The 23,671-nt window shown below is 43.6% G+C and overlaps 2 protein-coding genes across 6 annotated transcripts in view; one reads left to right on the top strand and one right to left on the bottom strand.

The window, feature by feature from the left end:
* RNF157 (ring finger protein 157) overlaps positions 1 to 22,816 on the bottom strand; it is an 83,733-nt gene extending 60,917 nt beyond the window's left edge. For 2 of the 5 annotated variants that reach the window (XM_081218117.1, XM_081218118.1), the window contains exon 1: positions 22,450 to 22,815. In XM_081218117.1, coding sequence (XP_081074243.1) covers positions 22,450 to 22,537 — 88 coding nt within the window. In that variant the 5' untranslated portion in view covers positions 22,538 to 22,815. Of the gene's footprint in view, positions 1 to 22,449 lie in introns of all 5 variants that reach the window. The other 3 variants (XM_081218119.1, XM_081218120.1, XM_081218116.1) reach the window with 2 other exon arrangements.
* LOC308607667 (NHP2-like protein 1) lies at positions 25 to 12,996 on the top strand (the record flags this gene model as incomplete). The annotated part of the gene is made up of 2 exons (XM_081219824.1): positions 25 to 52; positions 12,552 to 12,996. 2 exons carry the CDS (start codon positions 25 to 27, stop codon positions 12,938 to 12,940), a joined length of 417 nt encoding a protein of 138 aa, XP_081075950.1. The 3' UTR covers positions 12,941 to 12,996.
* Positions 22,817 to 23,671: the final 855 nt, after the last annotated feature.

The following is a 23,671-nucleotide window of genomic DNA, read 5'->3' on the forward strand; positions in this document are numbered from 1 at the left end:
ATTTTCTTCTCTTGATTGGGGATAATGGCACAAAATAAGCAAAATCATAGCAGTAAGAACCCAAGATACCAAATATAAAATAGATCACCGTATTCCTTGTGACATTCTTAATTGAATCTTTACCATGATCTGCCTATGATACCATGAAGCAAAAGACCAGAAGGCCCCACAATGCACCTGAACATATAATGTATGAACATATCTATGTTATATATATATATATATATATATATATATATGTTAATGAACATATATATGTGTTTTGTTCCTGATTTTTTTTTTTTTTTTTTTTCTTTTTGCGGTATGCGGGCCTCTCACTGTTGTGGCCTCTCCCGTTGCGGAGCACAGGCTCCGGACGCGCAGGCCCAGTGGCCATGGCTCACGGGCCCAGCCGCTCCGCGGCACATGGGATCCTCCCAGACCGGGGCACGAACCCGTATCCCCTGCATCGGCAGGCGGACTCTCAACCACTGCGCCACCAGGGAGGCCCCTGATTTTTTTTCCTTACACTGGAAGCGGTTGTTCTTTGTTCTCCACCTATTCAGGAATCTTAACTGCAGGTATCAGCGTGCATACACACATACGTTTCTTTGCCTAGATTTTTCATAAGCCAGCTCATACCTATACACAGAAGTCTCAGCACCTACCTACCTACGTGTATACCTCCATAACCCTCCACAATGAAGGCTCTTTGTTTTTCATATTTGTTTCAAAATGATTGTTTAATAGGAAAATACAAATTTAAATAATACTGCCCCAGGCTTTACCTACCAACTACCACATAGATTATGTAGTTTAATTGGACAGGTTTAGTGCTATGAAAGATATAGACACATACACAAACCCTAGTCTCAAATTCATTAGCAGTGCTAATGGCCAAGGTTACAGGGACATCAGTCACACAGGCTCTCTTTGCCCCACCTTGACCAGCCAGGAGGCAGGGATATTTTCAACTCTACACTAACCAGATGCAATCAGCAGTGAGGGTCAGAATCCCCATCTGCCTTATCCAGATAGAAGGAAGAACGGTGCCAGGACGTGATGGCACTGAGTCACCAAGGGAGGCTTGGGTAACACTGCACATTCCATGTGGGAACACTTTCCAAATCTGATGATTAAACGAATGCTTCTCATAGAATGGATAAACAACAAGGGCCTACTGCATAGCAAAGGGGACTATATTCAATATCCTGTGATAAACCATAGTGGAAAAGAATAGAAAAAAGAATGTATGTATATGTATAACTGAGTCACTTTGCTGTACAGCAGAAATGAACACTTTGTAAATCAACTATACTTCAATTAAAAAAATGCTTTTTTTAAAAAAAATAGATCTTTATTGGAGTATAATTGCTTCACAATGCTGTTAGTTTCTGTTGCACAACAACGCGAATCAGCCATAAGCATACATGTCCCCATATCCCCTCCCTCTTGAGCCTCCCTCCCACCCTCCCTATCCCACCCCTCTAGGTCATCACAAGGCACCGAGCTGATCTCCCTGTGCTATGCAGCTGCTTCCCACCAGCCAACTATTTTACATTCAGTAGTGTGTATATGTCAGTGCTACTCTCACCCCAAGTCCGCAAGTCCATTCTCTATGCCTACCTCTTTATTCCTGCCCTGCAACTAGGTTCATCAGTACCATTTTTTTTTTAGATTCCATATATATGCGTTAGCATACAGTATTTTTTTTCTCTTTCTGACTTACTTCACTCTGTATGACATACTCTAGGTCCATCCACCTCACTACAAATAACTCAATTTCATTTCTTTTTATGGCTGAGTAATATTCCATTGTATATATGTGCCACATCTTCTTTATCCATTCATCTTTTGATGGACATTTAGTTTGGTTCCATGTCCTGGCTATTGTAAACAGTGCTGCAATGAACACTGTGGTACATGTCTCTTTTTGAATTACGGTTTTCTCTGGGTATATGCCCAGTAGTGGGGTTGATGGGTCATATGATAGTTCTATTTTTAGTTTTATAAGGAACCTCCATACTGTTCTCCATAGTGGCTGTACCAATTTACATTCCTACCAACAGTGCAGGAGGGTTCCCTTTTCACCACACCCCTTCCAGCAAAAAAAATGCTTCTTAAGCCACATTTTTATAATCTAATTCTCCCACAAAGGCAAGCTGTTCAAAGTGAACGACTCCTACCATAACATACTTTATCGATGCTCTCATATACCCCAGTTCTTAGATTAATACAAAGAACTTATGAATCGGCAAAAGTCTTCTTTATGTGTTATACGGCTCAGGTAAATGTTTCAATGTTTTAGGTATACAGCAAACTCTAAAAAAAAATGAGATTCGGCAATTTCAGCCTGTGAAGAAGCCACAGCAAGGAAGACAGAGAAGAAAGTTCTAACAGAAAAATGGAACCAAATGTTCATTTTTTGGATTTTCTACACATGGAGCTGCTTTAGTCTAGAAACATTTATTAAACAAAACAACGTGGATAAAATCACTCGCCACAAAGTGAGGCAATTCTTTAATTAAATAACAAGCAGGAAAACATTATTTGAGAGTAACAGCAGCCAAAACCAAAGCAATCACTGAGGAACCCTTGAAAGTTACCCATCAAAATGAAAACACACACAGCAGCCATCTGCAGTGATACAACAGTGCGATTCATCCTTTAGGAAAGCTTAATTATCAATTATTTATGTCTAGCACTTACTAGCCCTATTTTCCACGTGCATAATTTATAGAGAGGGGAGGTGCCTAGTTGCCATAAGCAGATGCAGCCATCTCAAAGAATTTGTCATTTACTGTTGAACCTTAGTAAAGTATATTTTTTATACACTAGACATTATACATTTATTATACATTAGGTGAAATTAGAAAAGGGAAAGATGTTCACATTGATGGATGGATGGCTTACCCAAATCATGAATAAAGAACCGGGAGAAGCAGGTTTGGTGTCTGGAGTGGTACAGGTTGAGCTCAATGTGGGACACGCTGAGTTTCCAGTACCTGGGAGCAGTCAGGTGGGGGATGTGGGGACAATGAAATCCACGGAGATTTGATCCTAGCAAGAGAAGAGCACTAATGGCCTCAGGGTTAAAGTGCTAAAGATGACAGTGTTCTATTGGAAATGCCATTCTGGGGGGAGCTGTGACATTAAAAGGAATCATCCAGAAAGCAGTGCAGAGCTAACTGTAGCATTAGAAATCAAGAGCACACATATACAAAGACCTAAACTTAAGGTCAATAATCCGCAAATGAAAAGGGGAGTTTTCATTTCAGGAGAGGCGTCAATGCCACGTTCCTGGGAAAAGCTGATCTTCCTTGGTGCACTTAAAATAGAAATGCCTCATCAGGTAAAAGGAAAATTAAACTTAAGACAACTGAAATTTTGTTTTTTCCTCTCTTTGAAATGCACCTCGCTAATAACCCCAGTTAGACTAGAGGGAGAGCAAACTTGCTATCTGCAGCCTAGCTAAAGCATCCTGCCTGTGTGCCCAGGCTGCCCAGAGGTGTGGATCAGGGCACAGTGACCTAGAGCGGCCACATCAGCAGATGGGAACACCAAACACACTAACAATCCTTGAAAAAAAATGTCTTCTGGACAATTTGCACACATTTTTGCTTCTTAGTGTGAACTGCGCTCTAAAATCAGAAACGGCAGGGGAAAAAGAACTGCACTAAAACACTTCTTTGCCTGTTTGCTAACGGGAAAAAACATATGACTAGTAGATAACCTGCAAGCTTTCCATTATTAGTTGGCTATAATTTCTTAACCAAATTATATTTAAAACATAAGGTATGAGTGGGAGGGGAAAAGGGGAATTCGTGTTTAATGGGTACAGAGTTTGTTTTGCAAGAAGAAAAAGTTCTAGAGATTTTAACACTAATGAACTGTACACTTGAAAATGGTTAAGATGGTAAGTTTAATGTTATGTATTTTTAACCACAATAAAAATAAATATCAAGAAAAAAAACAACAACCATAAGGTGTGGCCCAGAATGACCAGTGCTAATACAATATTTTTTCAGTATTTTTTAAAAAGTATTAAAGAAAAAAAGGTATCCAGACAAACAAAAATCAAATTACTTACAAGGGAAGAAAATTACACTAGTACTGTTCTCCAGATCAGCACTGAACAAAAATACGCTAACACGGGACTTCCCTGGAGGTCCAGTAGTTAAGACTCCATGCTTCCACTGTAGGGGGAATGGGTTCAATCCCTGGTCCCAGAACTAAGATCCCATATGCCGCGTGGCGTGGCCAAAAAAATATATATGTATACCATGAGCCATAAATGCAAGCCACATATGTAATTTTAAATTATCTAATAGCCACATTTTTAAAAAGTAAAAATAAGCAAAATTAATTTGAATATATTTTATTTATCCCAATGTTGGATATTCCAATATCCCAATACATCCAAAATATTATTTCAATAGGTAATCAATATAAAAACTTTTAAGGAGCTATTCACACTCTTTTTTCAACTATCCATGAAGAAAAATACAACTATTTGTTACTCAGCAAGAGAACAAAGAGAAAAATCTTAGAATTCATTAACTTAAATAATTTACCCAGTGAATTAAGACATTAGGGCATATTCCTAACATCACAATGAAATTCATTGTTGCTCAGTGAATTCCAGAATTTATGTCTGTCCCAGTGAGATATTCTGACATTTGCCACCAAACCACTATGTATTATCACATCACGCAATAAAGGGCAGTTAAACATCCTTCCCGTCTTTCTACAACTCTGTATTTAAAGGGTACCCTAAATGTTAACAAACAGAAACTCTAATTTTATTCTAATTTAAAATAACTTTTCTTTCCAAATCTATGATATTACTGAAATATGTTGGTCTACAGAAAAAGGGTTAGGGGAAAAAACTCAACTGTTTAGGCCTCTAAGGAATAGCAATTTATTTATTGTCATGGCATGATTCCAAATAAAAGATTTTAAGGTTTTTGAAACTTTATATTTTATAAAACTAACAAAATTCAAAGACGCTGAGTAAGCAATAAAATTGTGATAATTTGTATAGAGTAAAAGATGAAGCAAAATATATTTTGGGGGCCTCCCTGGTGGCGCAGTGGTTGAGAGTCCGCCTGCCGATGCAGGGGATGCGGGTTCGTGCCCCGGTCTGGGAGGATCCCATATGCCGCGGAGCGGCTGGGCCCGTGAGCCATGGCTGCTGGGCCTGCGCATCCGGAGCCTGTGCTCCGCAACGGGAGAGGCCACAACAGTGAGAGGCCCGCATACCGCAAAAAAGAAATATATATATATATATATATTTTGGATTTGAGTCACTATCTCATGCTAATTGGGAGGTTTTTTTGTTTTGTTTTGTTTTGTTTTGCCGTACGCGGGCCTCTCACTGTTGTGGCCTCTCCCGTTGCGGAGCACAGGCTCCGGACGCACAGGCTCAGCGGCCATGGCTCACGGGCCCAGCCGCTCCGCGGCATGTGGGATCTTCCTGGACCGGGGCACGAACCCGTGTCCCCTGCATCGGCAGGCAGACTCTCAACCACTGCGCCACCAGGGAAGCCCTAATTGGGAGTTTTTATTGCAAGATCTCTAATCAATCTTCCCTTCTTTTGGTATTTTTTAAAAAATTGAGGTCACAGTAAAATAAATTAGATATCCTGCCTATAAGTGAAAAATACTAATCTTCACCTATTTACTTTTGGACCAATGGAGTTATATCCTTGATTATTGTAGAAAATGGAATTGTACTTAAAAATAACTTCATACAAAATTAAAATATGGGGAAAAATTTAAAAATAAATAAAAAGAAAAGGAAATAAAAAGAAAAAATTAAAATACGGAAAAACTGGCTATGGAAATCCTATTACGTTTTCATATATTTGAAAAATCTTCATCTACATGGCATTTCAATAACATACTTTAAGCTTAAGGTCACAAAAATAAAAGGAAAGTAACAAAATTGTATTTAAGCACCTCTAACTGTTCAAGTCAATTCTAATGCTACAGTGCTGCTTTTGTTATTCATGTTTTTTACCAATTATACGGACTTCCCTGGTGGTGCAATGGTTAAGAATCCACCTGCCAATGCAGGGGACACGTGTTCGAGCTCTAGTCCGGGAAGATCCCGCATGCCGCGGAGCAACTAAGCCCGTGCGCCACAACTACTGAGCCCACGTGCCACAACGACTGAAGCCTACGTGCCTAGAGCCCGTGCTCCGCAACAAGAGAAGCCACCACAATGAGAAGTTCACGCACTGCAACGAAGAGTAGCTCCCACTTGCTGCAACTAGAGAAAGCCCGCGCCCAGCAGCGAAGACACAACACAGCGAAAAACAAATTAAATAAAATTTAAAAATTATATAAGTAATACATGTCTTTGGCAAAAAAAAAAAAATACAAAGAAGTACATAATTTAAAAAGTGATAATCTGGGCTCCCCTGGTGGCGCAGTGGTTGAGAGTCTGCCTGCCAATGCAGGGGACACGGGTTCATGCCCCGGTGTGGGAAGATCCCACGTGCCGCAGAGCAGCTGGGCCCGTGAGCCATGGCCGCTGAGCCTGTGCGTCCGGAGCCTGTGCTCCGCAACGGGAGAGGCCACAACAGTGAGAGGCCCGCGTACCATGAGAAAAACAAAACAAAACAAAAAGTGACAACCCAACATTATGAAAGGTAACTCCGTTATTAACAATCAGTTTGCAGCCTTCCAGATTTTCCTATACATATATAAACACATTCAGGTTTTCTGTTTTGCTTTATTTTGATATTTAACCTGATTGGGATATTACTCGTATTGATCTGCATGTTGCTTTTTTTCCTAATGTACTGTAGGCATCTTTCCATGTCTGTACTTACGGATTGACCTCATTGCCTCATTGGTTTTTTTTTTGGCCCGCTGCGAGCAGCTTGCGGGATCTTAGTTCCCCAACCAGGGGCTGAACCCAGGCCTCAGCAGTGAAAGCACCAGAGTTCTAACCACTGGACCGCCAGGGAATTCCCGACCTCATTGTTCTTAATGACTACATAATAACCACCTCTTATTGAGGGCTTACTCTATACCAGTGCTGTACTAACAAGTATTATATAGGTTATCCCTCAAAACCCTACGAAGTGGGTGTTACTAATTTTTTTTTTTTATTTTACCAAAGAGGAATTGAATGCACAGACAGTTTAAGTACTTTGTCCAAGGTCACACAGCTAGTAAGAGGCAGTGTCAGGCCCCAAATCCAGCTATTTTTATTCCAGAGCCTGTGTGTATTCTTAACCACTACACTATAATCCCAATGAGTGCCCAGAATGAATTAACTGTTTCCCTACTGATAAACACTCCCTATTCTTTCTAGTTTATGTTGCTTGCCTGCTTTTTTTTTTCTTTCTTTCTATTTGTTTTTACATCTGGAATTTGTCCTCACGGACTGTATGGGATAAGAATTTTTTTTTCCAAATAGGAAATTTTACTAACACCATTTACTGACTATTCCATATCCCCCATTAATTTGAAATGCTACTTTTTTTTTTTTTTTTTTTTGCGGTACGCGGGCCTCTCACTGCTGTGGCCTCTCCCGTTGCGGAGCACAGGCTCTGGACGCGCAGGCTCAGCGGCCATGGCTCACGGGCCCAGCCGCTCCGCGGCATGTGGGATCTTCCCGGACCAGGGCACGAACCCGTGTCCCCTGCATCGGCAGGTGGACTCTCAACCACTGCGCCACCAGGGAAGCCTAAATCTTTTTTTTTTTTCCCTCAAATCTTTACAACAGTTTCCACCACTGCACTGAAACTCTTCTCTGGAATACCAACCAGGCCAACTGTCTTTTCCCACAATTCATTCACCTTACGAATGCTCAGAAGACTTCAACACTAATTTCTGAGTCTTCCTCTTCTTGCCCCACTTTTCCACCCAGCCCCAAACATGAATATGTCTCAAGAGCCCCATCCTCTGCTTTTCTTTCATTCTTCCTCTCTCTCTCTTCCTCACAGAATCAAAGAAAAGGCTTTGACTTAAGACAGAGCTGGATTTGATCCTGATGCCACCGTCTACCAGCTGTGTGACCTAGGACAAATCATTTAACTTTTTTGAGCATTGGCTTTATTTAGTTATTTATTATTTTGGTTGTGCCGAGTCTTAGTTGGCGGCACACGGGATCTTCTCTGCGGCGTGCATGTGGGATCTAGTTCCCCAACCAGGGATCAAATCCAGGCCCCCTGCATGGATTCTTACCCACTGGACCACCAGAGAAGTCCCGCATTGGCTTCTTTATTTGTAAAATGGAGATAATATTACCTCTTTCCAAGGATTGCTTTTGGGATCTAATAAGATAACATTTATGCAGCTGGCTAGGCCCAGTGGGCAATTAATACACCTTGGCCCTCCTTTGCCATCCTCAACTCCCAAACCTTTGTCTCTGATCTTTCTTTGGAGTTTCAGTCCAAATCTTTAACTACCTGCCGTATCTTTTTACCTGGGTATCCCTTCTTTGACTCAAACTCAGTGAATAACCTTTTCTTCTGGAAGGAGGTGGAATGAAAGGCATTTTATCTTAAGAGTTGGCACCAGAACTCCTCTTAGGGAAGGCTTGATCTTTTTTTGGAATATACATTCATGAGCTACTTAGAATGGAGAATGGCACACCAAAAGTATGCGTGATTTTGTTGCTTGTTAATTGCACTCAAACTACTTTGTAATTTGTTTTATTTATTTATTCATTTATTTATTTACTTGGCTGCACCGGGTCTTAGTTGTGGCATGTGGGACCTTTGTTGTGGCATGCAGGATCTTTGTTGTGGCATGCAGGATTTTAGTTGCGGCGTGCAGGATCTAGTTCCCTGACCAGGGATTGAACCCGGGCCCCCTGCGTTGGGAGCACAGAGTCTTAGCCACTGGACCACCAGGGAAGTCCCAGTAAGTTGTTTTTATTCTCAGGGGAAATAATAAAGAGAAGAGCCCAAAAAAGGAGAGGTAAGAGGAAAAGAGACATTAAGACAGAGGAAGGCCAGAATTGGTGAGCTGAAGAGCCAGTAAAACTCCCTAGTTGACATACAATTAGGGAGTTTGTATTTCTCCAATGTAAGCCCAAACTTCATCATCCACCTACAAATCTTTACTAGAATCCACACGTTGAATACTTTATGTGAATGGAATTTTTTGGAGAAACTGAATAATGGACCGATGTTACATTTGTTATGAGGCCAAGACAGCAAGCTGGAGCTCAGGGGCCAACATGGTCATAACATGTCACCTGGGAATTCACAGAAATCTCTGAGGGGGCATCAGAAGTCTGTACTCTGATGTGGGGGAATAGGTGGGTTTCTGTCTAATCTACCTAGATTATTTATTTAGTTAGTTAGGCCACGCAGTGCTGCATGCGGGATCTTAGCTCTCTAACCAGGGATCAAACCCACGCCCCCTGCAGTGGAAGCGTGGAGTCTTAACCACTGGACCGCCAGGGAAGTCCCGAATCTACCTAGATTTTGAGGAGCGGTAAAGCCCTGGCCGACGTTTGGGAATCAATTCAAAAGCAGTTTCTGCTCCATATTCCCAATTTCTGTCAACGGGGCCTCACTTCTCTGGCTCCCAAGCTAAAAACAGTATAGGCATCAAAGCTACAAAAACACTGAACATGTGCTTTGTGCAAAGCACCCCGTCAAGACCTCAGCCCTTTCCAAGTTTGATTACAGTGAGTTACCAGGTAACTTTCCTAGCAAGTCTCTATGCTTCCAGTGTTTTCTCCCCACAACCTATCCCTCTAAGAGATAAATCTTCCTTAAAACACCATTTGCTTCCTCTCATGGCTCCTACCTGTTATTCTGTAATCTATCAATACCATCGGCGACCTTTACCCACTACTAATACTATTCTCCACATTGGACTATTGGAGAGTTCTACCTGCCTTCAAAGTCCTTCAAGGCCATTAGCTCTCAAGAGCCCCACCCTTAATGATGAAGCTCTTCTCTTTATTTTAGTCAATTGGCATAAACCACTCTATACTGTTATTTTTATTTTTTATTTATTTATTTTTTGCAGTACGTGGGCCTCTTACTATTGTGGCCTCTCCCGTTGCAGAGCACAGGCTCTGGACGCACAGGCTCAGCGGCCATGGCTCACGGGCCCAGCCACTCTGCGGCATGTGGGATCTTCCCGGACCGGGGCACGAACCCACGTCCCCTGCATCGGCAGGCAGACTCTCAACCACTGTGCCACCATGGAAGCCCTGTACTGTTATTTTTAAAAACAGCTTTACTGAGGTATAATATACACAGCGTAAAATTCATCCATCCTAAAATCAACTATCACCACAATCCAGTTGAAAACACCACCCCGAAATGCTCCCTCATGCCAATTTACAACTAATTCCCACTCCCATCCCCAGCCTTAGGTAAACACTGCTCTGCTTTCTATCTCTACATATTTGCCTTTTCTAGCCATTTCATATAAATGGACTCATACAATAATACATCGTCTTGTATCTGGCTTCTTTCACTTACCACAATGTTTTTGAGGTTAATCTGCATTGTGTAGCATATATCAATAGTTCATTCCTTTAAATTGCTGAATAGTATTGCAATGTATGAATATACCTCATTTTGTTAATCCATTCACCAGTGGATGGACATTTGGATTATTTCCAGTTTTTTGGCTATTATGAGCAATGCTGTTATGAACATTTGCATACATATCTTTGTGTGTATCTATGTCATTTCTTTTGGATAGATTCATAGGGGTGCAATTGCTAGATCATAAGGTAAATTTATGTTTAACTTTTTCTATTTATTTATTTATTTTTGGCTGTGTTGGGTCTTCGTTGCTGCGTGCAGGCTTTCTCTAGTTGCAGCGAGCGGGGGCTACTCTTTGTTGTGGTGCATGAACTTCTCATTGCAGTGGCTTCTCTTGTTGTGGAGCCTGGGCTCTAGGCGTGAGGGCTCAGTAGTCGTGGCACACAGGTTCAGTAGTTGTGGCTCGCGGGTTCTAGAGCGCAGGCTCAGTAGTTGTGGTGCACGGGCTTAGTTGCTCCGCGGCATGCGGGATCTTCCCGGACTAGAGCTCGAACACGTGTCCCCTGCATTGGCAGGTGGATTCTTAACCACTGTGCCACCAGGGAAGTCCCTAACTTTTTAAGACACTCCCAAACTCTTTTCCAAACTGGCTGTTACCATTTTACATTCCCATTTACAATGCACAAGGATTCCAATTTCTCTTCATTCTCACCAACACTTGATATTCTTTTTTATTGTTGCTCTCCTAGTGGTTTTGAAGTGCTATCTCATTGTGGTTTTAATTGTGTTTCCCTAATAACTACTGATGCTGAGCACCTTTCCATGTATTTATTGGCCATTCCTATAGCTTCTTTGGTGAAATGTCTATTCAACTCTTTTGTCCATTTGTAAATTGGGTTGTCTTCTTAATACTGAGCTGTAAAAAGTTCTCGATATATTCTGGAAGTAAATCCTTTATGTATTTTGCAAATATTTTCATTCAGAAGGTGGCTTGTCCTTTCATTTCCTTAATGTTGTCTTTTGAAGTAGAAACATTTTTAATTTGGAAGAAATCCAATTTATCAGTTTTTTCTCTTACGGATTTTGCTTTTGGCACTGTATCAAAGAACTCTGCCCAATCTGAAACAAATAAATAGTTTCTCCTATGTCTTCTTTTAGGGGTTTTATAGTTTTAGCTCTTGAATTTAGGTCTACTTTTAAAACAGCTTTGGGACTTCCCTGGTGGTCTAGTGGTTAAGATTCCACTCTCCCAATGCAGGGGGCCCGGGTTCAATCCCCGGTCAGGGAACTAGATCCCGCATGCCACAACTAAAAGATCCTTCATGCCACAACGAAAATCTCACATGCCACAACTAAGACCCAGAGCAGCCAAATAAATAAATAAATATTTTTAAAAGTAACCATAAAAAAGTTTTATTGAGCTATAATTCACATACCATATAATTCACCTATTTAAAGTGTACCATTCAATGGTTTTTTAGTATATTCACAGAGTTATGCAACTATTCACTACTATCTAATTTTAGAACATTTTCATTATCCCAGAAAGAAACCCATTAGCAATCACTTCTCATTTCCCCCTCCCCCGGCCACTGGCAGCCACTAATCTACTTTCTGTCTATGGATTTGCCTCTTCTGGACATGTCATATACATGGAATTATACAATATATGGCCTTTTGCCTCTGGCTTCTTTCATTTAACATCAGTGTTTTTCAAGTTTCATCCAAGCTGTAGCAAATATCAATACTTCATTCCTTTTTGTTGCCGAGTAACACTCCATTGCATGGATTTACCACATTTTCTCAGTTGTTCCATTCACCAGTTGATGAACATTTGGGTTGTTTCCACCTTTTAGCTATTATGACCAGTGCTGCTATGAACATTCATGTACATGTTTTGGTGTGGATTTTTTTTTTCTTGGGCATATATATATATTATGTGTGTGTGTAACATACGACTGTAATTGCTGAGTTATAAAGTAATGAACATTTGAGGCACTGTCAAACTGTTTCCCATAGAGCTTTCTGCAGCGGTGAGGGCTCCAACTCTGACATCGCCTGTGCTCCTTGACCAATGACAATACCATGGAACTGGAGCCAAGACTGAGGCTGATGTAAATCTGAAGGCCTACCCTCTTGCAGATGACCACCTCACCAAGAAGCTATTGGACCTCGTTCAGCAATCAGGTAACTACAAGCAGCTTCGAAAAGGAGCCAGTGAGGCCGCCAAAACCCTCAACAGAGGCATCTCTGAGTTCACTGTGATGGCTGCAGACGCCGAGCCCCTGGAGATCATCCTGCACCTCCCATTGCTATGTGAGGACAAGAACGTGCCCTGTGTGTTTGTGTGCTCCAAGCAGGCCCTGGGGCGAGCCGGTGGGGTCTCCAGGCCTGTCATCACCTGTTCTGTCACCATCAAAGAACGCTCACAACTGAAGCAGCAGACCCAATCCACCCAGCAGTCCATTGAAAGGCTCTTAGTCTAAACAGGTGGCCTCTGTCAAAGTCCCTGCTGACTCCTACCCCAGGGGTTATGTATCATATTGTCTGTTAGCATCTAGTATTTCCAGCTACCTTCTATGGTTATAAAAGATTGTAGCGCTAAATCTGGAAAAAAACCAAACTCTTTTCCATAGCAACTGTACCCTTTTACATTCCCACCAGCGGGGGACCAGGATTCCAACTTCTCCACATCCTCACCAACACTTACTATTTGTTTTTTAAATTATCACTATCCTAATGGATGTGAAGTATTATCTAACCGTAGTTTTGATTTGCATTTCCCTAATAGCCAATGATGTTAAGCATCTTTTCATTGTTGACATGCTTATTGTCCATTTGTATATCTCTGTTGGACAAATGTCTACTCAAGATCTTTACTCCTTTTTTAATCGGGTTGTCTTTTTGTTTTTTGAATTGTACAAGTTCTTTATATATTCTAGATATAAATCCCTTACCATACATAAGATTTGCAAATATTTTCTCCCATTCTGTGGGTAGTATTTTCATTCTGTGATCCATTGTGAGTTAATTTTTGGTCATGTGAAGAAAGGGTCTAAGTTCATTTTTTTGCTTGTCAACATCCAATTGTGCTGGCACCATTTGTTGAAAAACCTTTCCTTTCCCTGTTGAACTGTCTTGGTACTTCTGTCAAAATCAACTGAGCATAAATATAAGGATTTATTTCTGGCTTTCAATTCTGCTCCATTGATCTACATACTGTTTTTTTTAAGGTTTTTTTTTTTTGATATGGACCATTTTTAAAGTCTTTGTTGAATTTGTTACAATATTGCTTCTCTTTTATGTTTTGGTTTTTTGGCAGCAAGCCAGTGGGATCTTAGCTCCCAGACCAGGAATCCAGCCCGCACACCCTGCGTTGGAAGGTGAAGTCTTAACCACTGGACCACCAAGGAAGTCCCTGATCTATATGCTTCTTGTTGTACCAATACCACACTGTGGCTTGATAGTAATTTTTGAAATTGGGTAGTGAAAATCCTCCAAGTTTGTTCTTCCTTTTCAAAATTGTTTTGGATATTCTAGGTCCTTTGAATGTCCACATACATTTTAGAATTGGCTGGCCAATTTCTTCAAAAAAGTCTGTTGGGATTTTACCAGAGAATGTACTCAATTTTCAGATCAATTTGGAGAGCACTGGCATCTCAACAATACTGAGTTTTCCATTCCATGAACATGAAACGTCTATTTATTTAGATCTCTTTAAACTTTTTTAGTTAAAGCATCAATCTCAGCAACATTTTAGAATTTTCATTGCACAAATCATATACTTATCATGTGAAATTTATTCCTGAGAACTGCATTCTTTTTGATGCTACTGGGAATGGCAATAGTTTCCTTAATTTTATTTTCAGATTATTGCTTGTATATAAAAGCACAGTTGGGGGCTTCCCTGGTGGCGCAGTGGTTGAAGGTCCGCCTGCCGATGCAGGGGACACGGGTTCGTGCCCCGGTCCAGGAAGATCCCACATGCCGCGGAGCGGCTGGGCCTGTGAGCCATGGACGCTGGGCCTCCGCGTCGGGAGCCTGTGCTCCGCAACGGGAGAGGCCACAGCAGTGAGAGGCCCTCGTACCGCAAAAAAAAAAAAAAAAAAAAAACGGAGAAAGAAAAAGCACAGTTGATTTTTGTGTGTTGATCTGATCTTGTATCTGCAATGTTCCTCACTCAGTTTTTAGTTCTAGTAGGTTTTTTTTGTGGAATCTTTGGTATTTTCTATACATAGGATCATGTCATCTATGAATAAAGACAGTTTCACTTTTTTCTTTACAATCTGGTTGCCTTAAATTTTTTAAAAAATGTGTTTGTTTGTTTTGCCTTATTGTACTAGCTAGAATCTCCAGTTAATACTGAATGGCAAAAGCAGACATCCTTGTCTTCTTCTTGATCTTAGCAGGAAAGCATCTGTATCTCACCTTTAAGTATAGTGGTAGTTATGAGCTTTTCGTAGATGCCCTGTATCAGATTGAGGAAGTACCCTTCTATTACAAGTTTGCTGAGTGTTTTGCATCTTGAAAAGGTGTTGGATTTGTTAAATGTTTTGTCTGCATCTATTGAGATGATCATGTAGTTTTTATTCTTTATTCTACCAATATGGTGTATTAACACTGATTGATTTTTCAGATATTAAACCAACCTTGCATTCCTGAGATAGATCCCTGGTCATGGTATATTCTGTATTCTTATTTATCTCTGTATGCATGAATTCTACCTTTGATACTAGATGATAAGCACTGAAATTTTGGAAGGAGTGTAATTTTTATTTTTTTATTTTTTTATTTTTGGCTGCATCAGGTCTTAGTTGTGGCACACGAGATCTTTCATGTGGCATGTGGGCTCTTTGTTGTGCCTCTCAGGCTTACTTGCCCCGTGGCATGTGGGATCCTAGCTCCCCGACCAGGGATCGAACCCGTGTTCCCTGCATTGGAAGGCGGATTCTTAACCACTGGACCACCAGGGAAGCCCAGGAAGGAGCGTAATTTTTTTTTTTTTTTTTTTTTTTTGCGGTACGCGGGCCTTTCATTGTTGTGGCTTCTCCCATTGCGGAGCACAGGCTCTGGACGTGCAGGCTCAGCGGCCATGGCCCAGCCGCTCCGCGGCATGTGGGATCTTCCCAGACCGGGGCACGAACCCGCGTCCCCTGCATCGGCAGGTGGACTCTCAACCACTGCGCCACCAGGGAAGCCCAGGAGTGTAATTTTTAAATAATGATTTTTAAAGACTGCAATTTTTAGACTTTTAAAAATATGTTTTCCCAGCACGAGCACTCTTTCAGAAACTAAAAACTTGAGCTCAGCACCTATTTAGCAAGAATAACTTGTTAAAATAAGAAGCTACTGAGGGGGGACTTCCCTAGTGGCACAGTGGTTAAGAATCTGCCTGTCAATGCAGGGGACACGGGTTCGAGCCCTGGTCCGGGAAGATCCCACATGCTGCGGAGCAACTAAGCCTGTGCACCACAACTACTGAGCCTGCGCTCTAGAGCCCGTGAGCCACAACTACTGAGCTCTCGTGCCACACCTACTGAAGCCCGCACGCCTAGAGCCCATGCTCCACAATAAGAGAAGCCACCACAATGAGCAGCCCGCGCACCACAACGAAGAGTAGCCCCCCGCTCGCCGCAACTAGAGAAAGCCTGCGCACAGCAACGAAGACCCAACACAGCCAATAAATAAATAAATAAATTTATAAAAATAAAAATATAAGAAGCCACTGGGAATTCCCTGGCAGTTCAGTGGTTGGGACTCTGTGCTTTCACTGCTGAGAGTGTGGGTTCAAACCCTGGTTGGGGAACTAAGATCCCATAAGGCTGTGGGGTATGGCCAAAAAAAAAAAAAGAAGCCGCTATGACTGTTAATTTTTATGTCACCTTGGCTAGGCTATGGTGGTCAGTTGTTCGTCCAGACACTAATCTAGATGTTGCTGTGAGGATATTTTGTAGATGTGATTAACATTTATAATTAGTTGACTTTAAGTAAAATAGATTACCCTTGATAATGTGGGTGGGCTTCATCCAATCAGTTGAAGGCTTTAAGAGCAGAAACTGAGGTTTCCTGGAGAAAAAGGAATTCTGCTTTAAGACTGACATAGAAATCCTGCCTGAGTTTCTCATCCGGCAGACTGTCCTACAGATTTCGGACTGAAGAATGCAACATCAACTCCTGTCTGAGTTTCCAGCTTGCTGGCCTGCCCTACAAACTTTAGACTTGCCAGCCCCCACAATAATGGAGGCCAATTATATGTATATATCTCCCATTGGTTCTCTTTCTCTGGAGAACCCTGGATGATACAGCCATCAAATAGCTTATATTGTTAATCCTCCCTTCTGTGACCCACATCATGAATTACAAAGTTGATTCTGAGGGCTTCTATCCTGCTGATTGCCATAGGCATCAAAATCACAGGATCAGAATCTATACACTGGTGCACAGCATGATGCATGATATATACATAGCAGGTGCCCAAGAATGTGCATTGATGGTAATAAACAGAAAGAGAAAAGAGATGCTAAAGAACAAAAGAGCACAACCAACATCATATAAGTAAATGAAAGTCCCCAAATCATAAGACAAAATCAAGAAGTGAAAGAAATCAGTCTGCTCTTAATGAAGTAAAGTACAAATAAAGCAAAAATACTGGAGGTTTCGAAAGTGGAAGCATTACCACGTTTTAAGTGTTCAAAAGTAATACTGGGGCATCCCTGGTGGCTCAGTGGTTGAGAATCCGCCTGCCAATGCAGGAGACACGGGTTCGATCCCTGGTCCGGGAAGATCCCACATGCCGCAGAGCAATAAAGCCCATGCGCCACAACTACTGATCCTGTGCTCTAGAGCCCGTGAGTCACAACTACTGAGCCCGCGTGCCACAACTACTGAAGCCCACGTGCCTAGAGCCGGTGCTCCGCAACAAGAGAAGCCACCACAATGAGAAGCCCACGCACTGCAACGAAGAGTAGACCCCGCTTGCCGCAACTAGAGAAAGCCCTCGTGCAGCAGCGAAGACCCAACGCAGCCAAAAATAAATTAATTAAATAAATTTATTTAAAATAATAATAATAATACTAGCGTTTGAACTCCTGATCCGGATGATTCCATCATTAAATGGAAGAACCTTTACATTTTTTATGGTATTAAATGTATTTACTATGAATTTCAGAAACCTACTTAATTTTAGTTAACGTACCAATCAAAATGTTCCAGAACCAAATAATTCTTTATTCTGCAGTAAGTTTCATCTTTGAAAGTCCCTGGTTTCGAAACATATTTAACTGATGCTCCTAAAAGCTAAGAGAAACTTTTATAACTATTTGATAAGCAAAGACTTAGTACCCACGCTTTAGAAATGTGGTCTGCCCTAGGACAGACCCACTTGACAAGCATACGTGTACTCCAATATAACAAAAATTTGGAAAATGATGATGTTAGCTGCTCAGGACTCTGATTACCATTCTGAATTTTTATAATAGGTTTCCCTCTTAAAACCTGAGCAAAATGAATTACTCCTATTTTCCAATTTGCTCAAATATGTAAGAGAAAAATGAACTAGATTTATCAGGTACTGAATTAAAATGGATTAAATTGTCTTTATAGTATACCTATTTCTTCCTGCCCAGAGAAGACAGAAATAATGACTCTTATCAACATGGGGACCCCTTTCAAAAGTCGGGCCTACACGCATAAAAACAACCATCTCAGCAAAGCCCTAACTTTGCTGAACCAACGATAGTGGGCTTTGAAAGAGGCAAAGATCTCAGAGAAGGATTTAAAAGCACATATGGTTTCTAAGTCAAAAATTACAAATGCAGAACAGTGCTATAAATAGCTTTCTACGATAATGTAGAAATACTCTACAGAAACAAACTCCCATCATACCTTCTGCTATTTAAATGATTAATATTTATGTATTTATTAACAAAGCTAAAAATCACCTAAGAACATATGTATAACATTAATCATTGCTGCATTGTTTGCAATAGTAAAAGACTGAAAAAAAAAAGCCACTCCCAAATGTTCACCAATAGACTATGTTAAAAACTGATAGCATGTGCACACAAAGGAATGTTATACAGTTGTTTTTTTAAAAAAAGAACAACAACAACAACAAAAAACCCTCTCTAATATGGAGATAATATAGAAAGATCTCCAATATGTTTGAAAGTAAACAAAACAAATACAAAACAAGGTGCAGAGCAGTCTAAGTAGCATGCTATGCTTGTATTTACACAAGAAACTCTGGAAGGATTCCAGAAAGTGGTTACGTATGTATGAGAGGTGTATGGGGAGGACCTGGGTGGATGAACAGCTACAGTGAGAGCTAGACTTTCACTGTAGGCCTTTTCATTCTTTTAAACTTTGAACCATGTGACTATATTACTTATTCAAAAAAATAAATAATTCTAAATAATTTTAGGCTATTTTATTTTCACTTATCTCTGTTAAAGAAAAAAAAAGCTGTAAACCCAAGTTCCAACATGAAATCAGCTGTTCTCAATACTTTTAAAATGTTTCTAGTTCAATGTGCATACAAAACTAAGGGGTTCCTTTAAAAACACAAAAAAGAGGGACTTTCCTGGTGGCACAGTGGTTAAGAATCCGCCTGCCAGTTCAGGGGACAAGGGTTCAAGCCCTGGTCCGGGAAGTTCCCACATGCTGCGGAGCAACTAAGCCTGTGAGCCACAACTATTGAGCCTGCGTGCCACAAATACTGAAGCCCACCTGCCTAGAGCCCATGCTCCACAACAAGAGGAGCCACCGCAATTAGAAGCCCGTGCACCGCGATGAAGAGTAGCCCCACTTGCCGCAACTAGAGAAAGCCCATGCGCAGCAACGAAGACCCAACGCAGCCAAAAAAAAAAAAAAGAAAGAAAGAAAAAGCAATTTCTTCTGGGCACTGTGACCATCATTACAGGGACAGATGACCATGCGCTTGCTGAAACAACTACTCCAAGGCCATCGAGTAACAGAGACTTTCCAGTGAGCCAGAGGGCGGTCTCAGCTCAGACAGTTTAGTCATCTGGAGAAAACTGACTCTGCTATTTGCTTTGTTCTACTTTCCGTACTCAAGATAAGGAGAACTCAAAATCAACCCAGTCTGATTCTTCGACAGGGAGACAGGCCTCTGAGTTTTGTCTCAATTCTGATGCAGAATAGCCTCCAATCCACAAACTATCAAGGACAAGTTCAAAATTCAATACCCTGAAAAAGGCAGAGGCTTTCGTAAGAAGAGCACTAACTTGCTGGGTAACCCTGGCCTTGCCAATTCATTTCTCTGGGCCTCCATTTTCTTACCGGTGAAATGAATGAGTCTGGGGCCAAATTCTCTGCAAGGTTCCTTTGGGTCTAAAATATTATAATCCAGGGACTTCCTTGGTGGTCCAGTGGCTAAGACTCTACACTCCCAGTGCAGGGGGCCTGGGTTCGATCCCTGGTCAGGGAACTAGATCCCACATGCCCCAACTAAGAGTTTGCATGCCGCAACTAAAGATCCCACACGCGGCAACAAAGATCCCACACAGGGCAAATAAGAGCTGGCACAGCCAAATTGATTAATTAATTAATTAATTTTTAAAAATAAAATAAAATACTATAATCCAATAAAGAGTCAGGTAAATCTAAAGATCAGATGAAGGATAGGAGATGCCTCTAGACTACAGCATATTTTCACACGTACACAAAGATTTGCTGACTGGGACATGAATGTTCTGATTCCTATTTTCTGTGTTTTATCTTCAACATACATAATTTGGTCCACTTGCTACAAAGATTTCTCGCATGCAAAAGCTCTGACTAGGGCTTCCCTGGTGGCGCAGTGGTTGGGAGTCCGCCTGCCGATGCAGGGGACGCGGGTTCGTGCCCCGGTCCGGGAAGATCCCACATGCCGGGGAGCAGCTGGGCCCGTGAGCCATGGCCGCTGGGCCTGCGCGTCCAGAGCCTGTGCTCCTCAACGGGAGAGGCCACGACAGTGAGAGGCCCGCGTATCACAAAAAAAAAAAAAAAGCTCTGACTAAAAATGAGTTACCAGAGACCTCCCTGGTGGCACAGTGGTTAAGAATCCACCTGCAGGGGACACAGGTTCGAGCCCTTGTCTGGGAAGATCCCACATGCCGCGCAGCAACTAAGCCCATGCACCACAACTACTGAGCCTGCGCTCTAGAGACCGTGAGCCATAACTACTGAGCCCGTGGGCCACAACTACTGAAGCCTGTGTGCCTAGAGCCCATGCTCCACAACAAGAGAAGCCACCGCAATGAGAAGCCTGCGCACCGCAACAAAGAGTAGCCCCCGCTTGCCTCAACTAGAGAAAGCCCACGCGCAGCAACAAAGACCCAACACAGCCAGAAATAAATAAATAAATAAATAAATAAATTTATTTAAAAAAAAGAGTTACCATTAGGTAAAACTTTTAAAAGACTGATAGAGTGGAGAGGATGATTTAAGACTGTAGGTATGGAGAGTGTTGGTTAAGAAAATCTTTAGTTTGGTCCATTATCCTTTGATTATCATCATCCAAGATTCATACTTGTATTAATATCCTTTGAGGACTAGCCCTCCAGTGATTTACCTTTGCTTATTCCCATAAGTGAAGGAGGGGTGAATACTCTTCTGAGGCAACAAATTCTACTGCAAACTCCAAGCCAGCAAAACCTGCTCCATATTCTGAGCAATAAAAGCTAAGTGATTTCAGAAAAGAAAAATCCACAATACTTGTGCATATTTTTGTCTACTAAAAAGCAAAATGCATGCTTCCTTTAGCACTGGTTTCATATGGTCATAATCAGCTAGAGCTTTATTAAAACACTAATGATGCACGGCTTTATCTTAGACTGTTCTAAAGCAGCTCTTAAGCATATTCATCTCTGCAAGGATTCACTCTTTGGCACAAATCAGTGAGCAACACAGCTCTGGCAGACACTCTGCAGGGTGCAGGTTCATTGCCTGGTCCCTACTTTGGGCTGGCACAAACTGGACAGACTGCTGAGAAACCAGCTCATCTCATTACTATGCCTTTATTCTCCTGCTGCAATTCTGACATCTCTCCAAGATCACGAAAATCCTCATCAGGTCCTAAGCCAAAGAGAAGATGATAGCCATGGGTCCCCAGAAGTCTTGAGAAAAGCAAGGAAAAATAAAGAGCAGAGAGTTAGGTCATGCGCCAGCAGTTCAGAATTGGCTGGTGCTCACTCAATCCACTAGTCATCCTCTTTGTGCTGTCAAAATTCTCCTCCACTTCCAATATTTATGCTACAAACCAGAGGCTGGAGACATTTATCTTTTTAATGATTCTGAAAACAAACATAATACTTCTCTACATTTTAAATACCTGTGCCCTGTCCCAGAGTTATCCTCATTCCAAAAACCAGGCTTGCCACTACTTTGGCAAAGCGGCAACCCGAGTGACTCTGCTACTAGATTCCCGAACATTTCTGTTAAACACCTTCTTTCTTCTGACAGCCTCTTAAAAAGCACCAGTACAGACAACGCATTTTCGGCCTCCATCCTCCAGCAGGCGACGGGAGCTTTCCCCTGAGAAACCTAATTCAAACCTGTGTCTGTCCCTCCCTCTCCGGAGGCCACCAGGGCCAGCACCTGGCACAGGCGCCTGCTTCGGATGCCAAGCCCGCCTGACCTAACCCTCAGCTCCCGAGGGGAACAGGCCACCGGGCGGGAAGGAAGGGACGCAGCGCTGCGGCCAGCGGGGACCCGGCCTGCGCCGCGGACACCCCGCCCCTCGGGAGCCGCAGTGCCCCGAGCGCACGTCTCTGTCACAGGACCGACTGCGTGGGGGCCACTCCCGTCCCCCGGCGGAAGGGCTGCCCACTCCGGCGACCCGGCCAAGGGCCCTAAAGCATCCCTCTAGACCTCCTCCAACACCTCCCACCCTCCGAGATCGCTCTGCAGCGATGTCGGCCTCTGCGTCCCCGGGATCCCCGGAGCCCTCGCGCGGGAGCACCGCGACCTCCTCCCGGCCCCGGGTCGTGCTCACCGGACTTGGGCGGGTAGCGGTACACGGAGTTGGACGGGATGTCCACCTCCTCCACGCCCGCGTGCTGCCGGCTGGTCAGGGCCCCCATGGCGGCTGCGCCCGCGCCGCCCTCGGCGCCTCACCGCGGCCGCTCGCCCCGCGCCCGATGCGGGGGTCGGCTGCCCGCCGCGGACGGCTCCACCTCGGTGCTGCGGCTTTGGCGGCGGGGAGCCCCCGGCGCGCCGCGCACCATCCTCCGCCGGGCCCCGCGGCGGCGCCTGTGCCGAGGGGGGCTGCGGGCTGGGCCGGGGGCGCCGCCGCCGCCTCAGGCCTGGTGATGTCAGCGGCGGCTCGCGCGCGGGGACCGCGGCGGCCAAGGCCAATGGCGGGGCGGGGCGGGAGCGGCCGCGCCAGCCAATGGGCAGCGGGACGCGGCGGAGCGGCGGCCGGGCGCGCGGGGCCGACCCGGGGCTCGCGGCCCTCCGCGGGCTGAAGGGGCCGAGGACGTGTCGCCCCGTGGAGCCTGCTGACCCCGTCAGGTGACCGCGCGGGAGCCGCCTCCTCGCCGCGCGCCAGGCCGAGGCCGGGAGTTCGGTCACCATTGTCTCCCAACATCCGAAAGGCGCACGCGGCTTCCCGGCCCGGGGGGAAGCCTTCTCCAGCCCCACCCCTCAGCATCTGCCAAAGCCAGTGGTCAGAAACCCCAAAGAGGGGCGCCCCCAGTCCCCCAGCCGGGGCAGTTCGGGTGGGTTCCCGCCCCCAGAGCCTCAGCCCCAAAGGGGCTCCCAGGGGGCGGGGAGATTGGTGAGTGCTGGGGACCCGCTAGGACAAGGTCGCCATCCCTGTCACTTAGCTCCTTTCAAAGCGCAGAAAGCTGTACATGTTCTGTTTATGGGTCCCTTGGGCAGCTCATGTAGTCCTGAAGTTAGGGGACCATCAAGCCAAAGTAAGATCAAGACATTCAACCCCGGACTGCACCTTTCAGAAACTTTGGAAAGGCCTGCGAGCGAGGAGAGTCAACGCAGTGGGACGCGAGTGGGCCAGGCAGAGCAGGGGCTCCTCTGGATGAGAGCACACACCCAACAACAGTGGGATGCTTGGACCGGCAGAAGACGTCACTCCAGAGCTTAATTACAGACATTTGTGTTTTAAACCTTTTATTTTGTGTGTGTGTGTGTGTGTGTGTGTGTCTGGTGTGTTTTTCTGAGAGGGTGGACTGATCAGCAAGAACTTCAACTGCTAG

Source organism: Mesoplodon bidens (assembly GCF_964165515.1).
Source record: "Mesoplodon bidens genome assembly, chromosome: 19".
In the NCBI taxonomy this organism is placed as follows: domain Eukaryota; kingdom Metazoa; phylum Chordata; class Mammalia; order Artiodactyla; family Ziphiidae; genus Mesoplodon; species Mesoplodon bidens.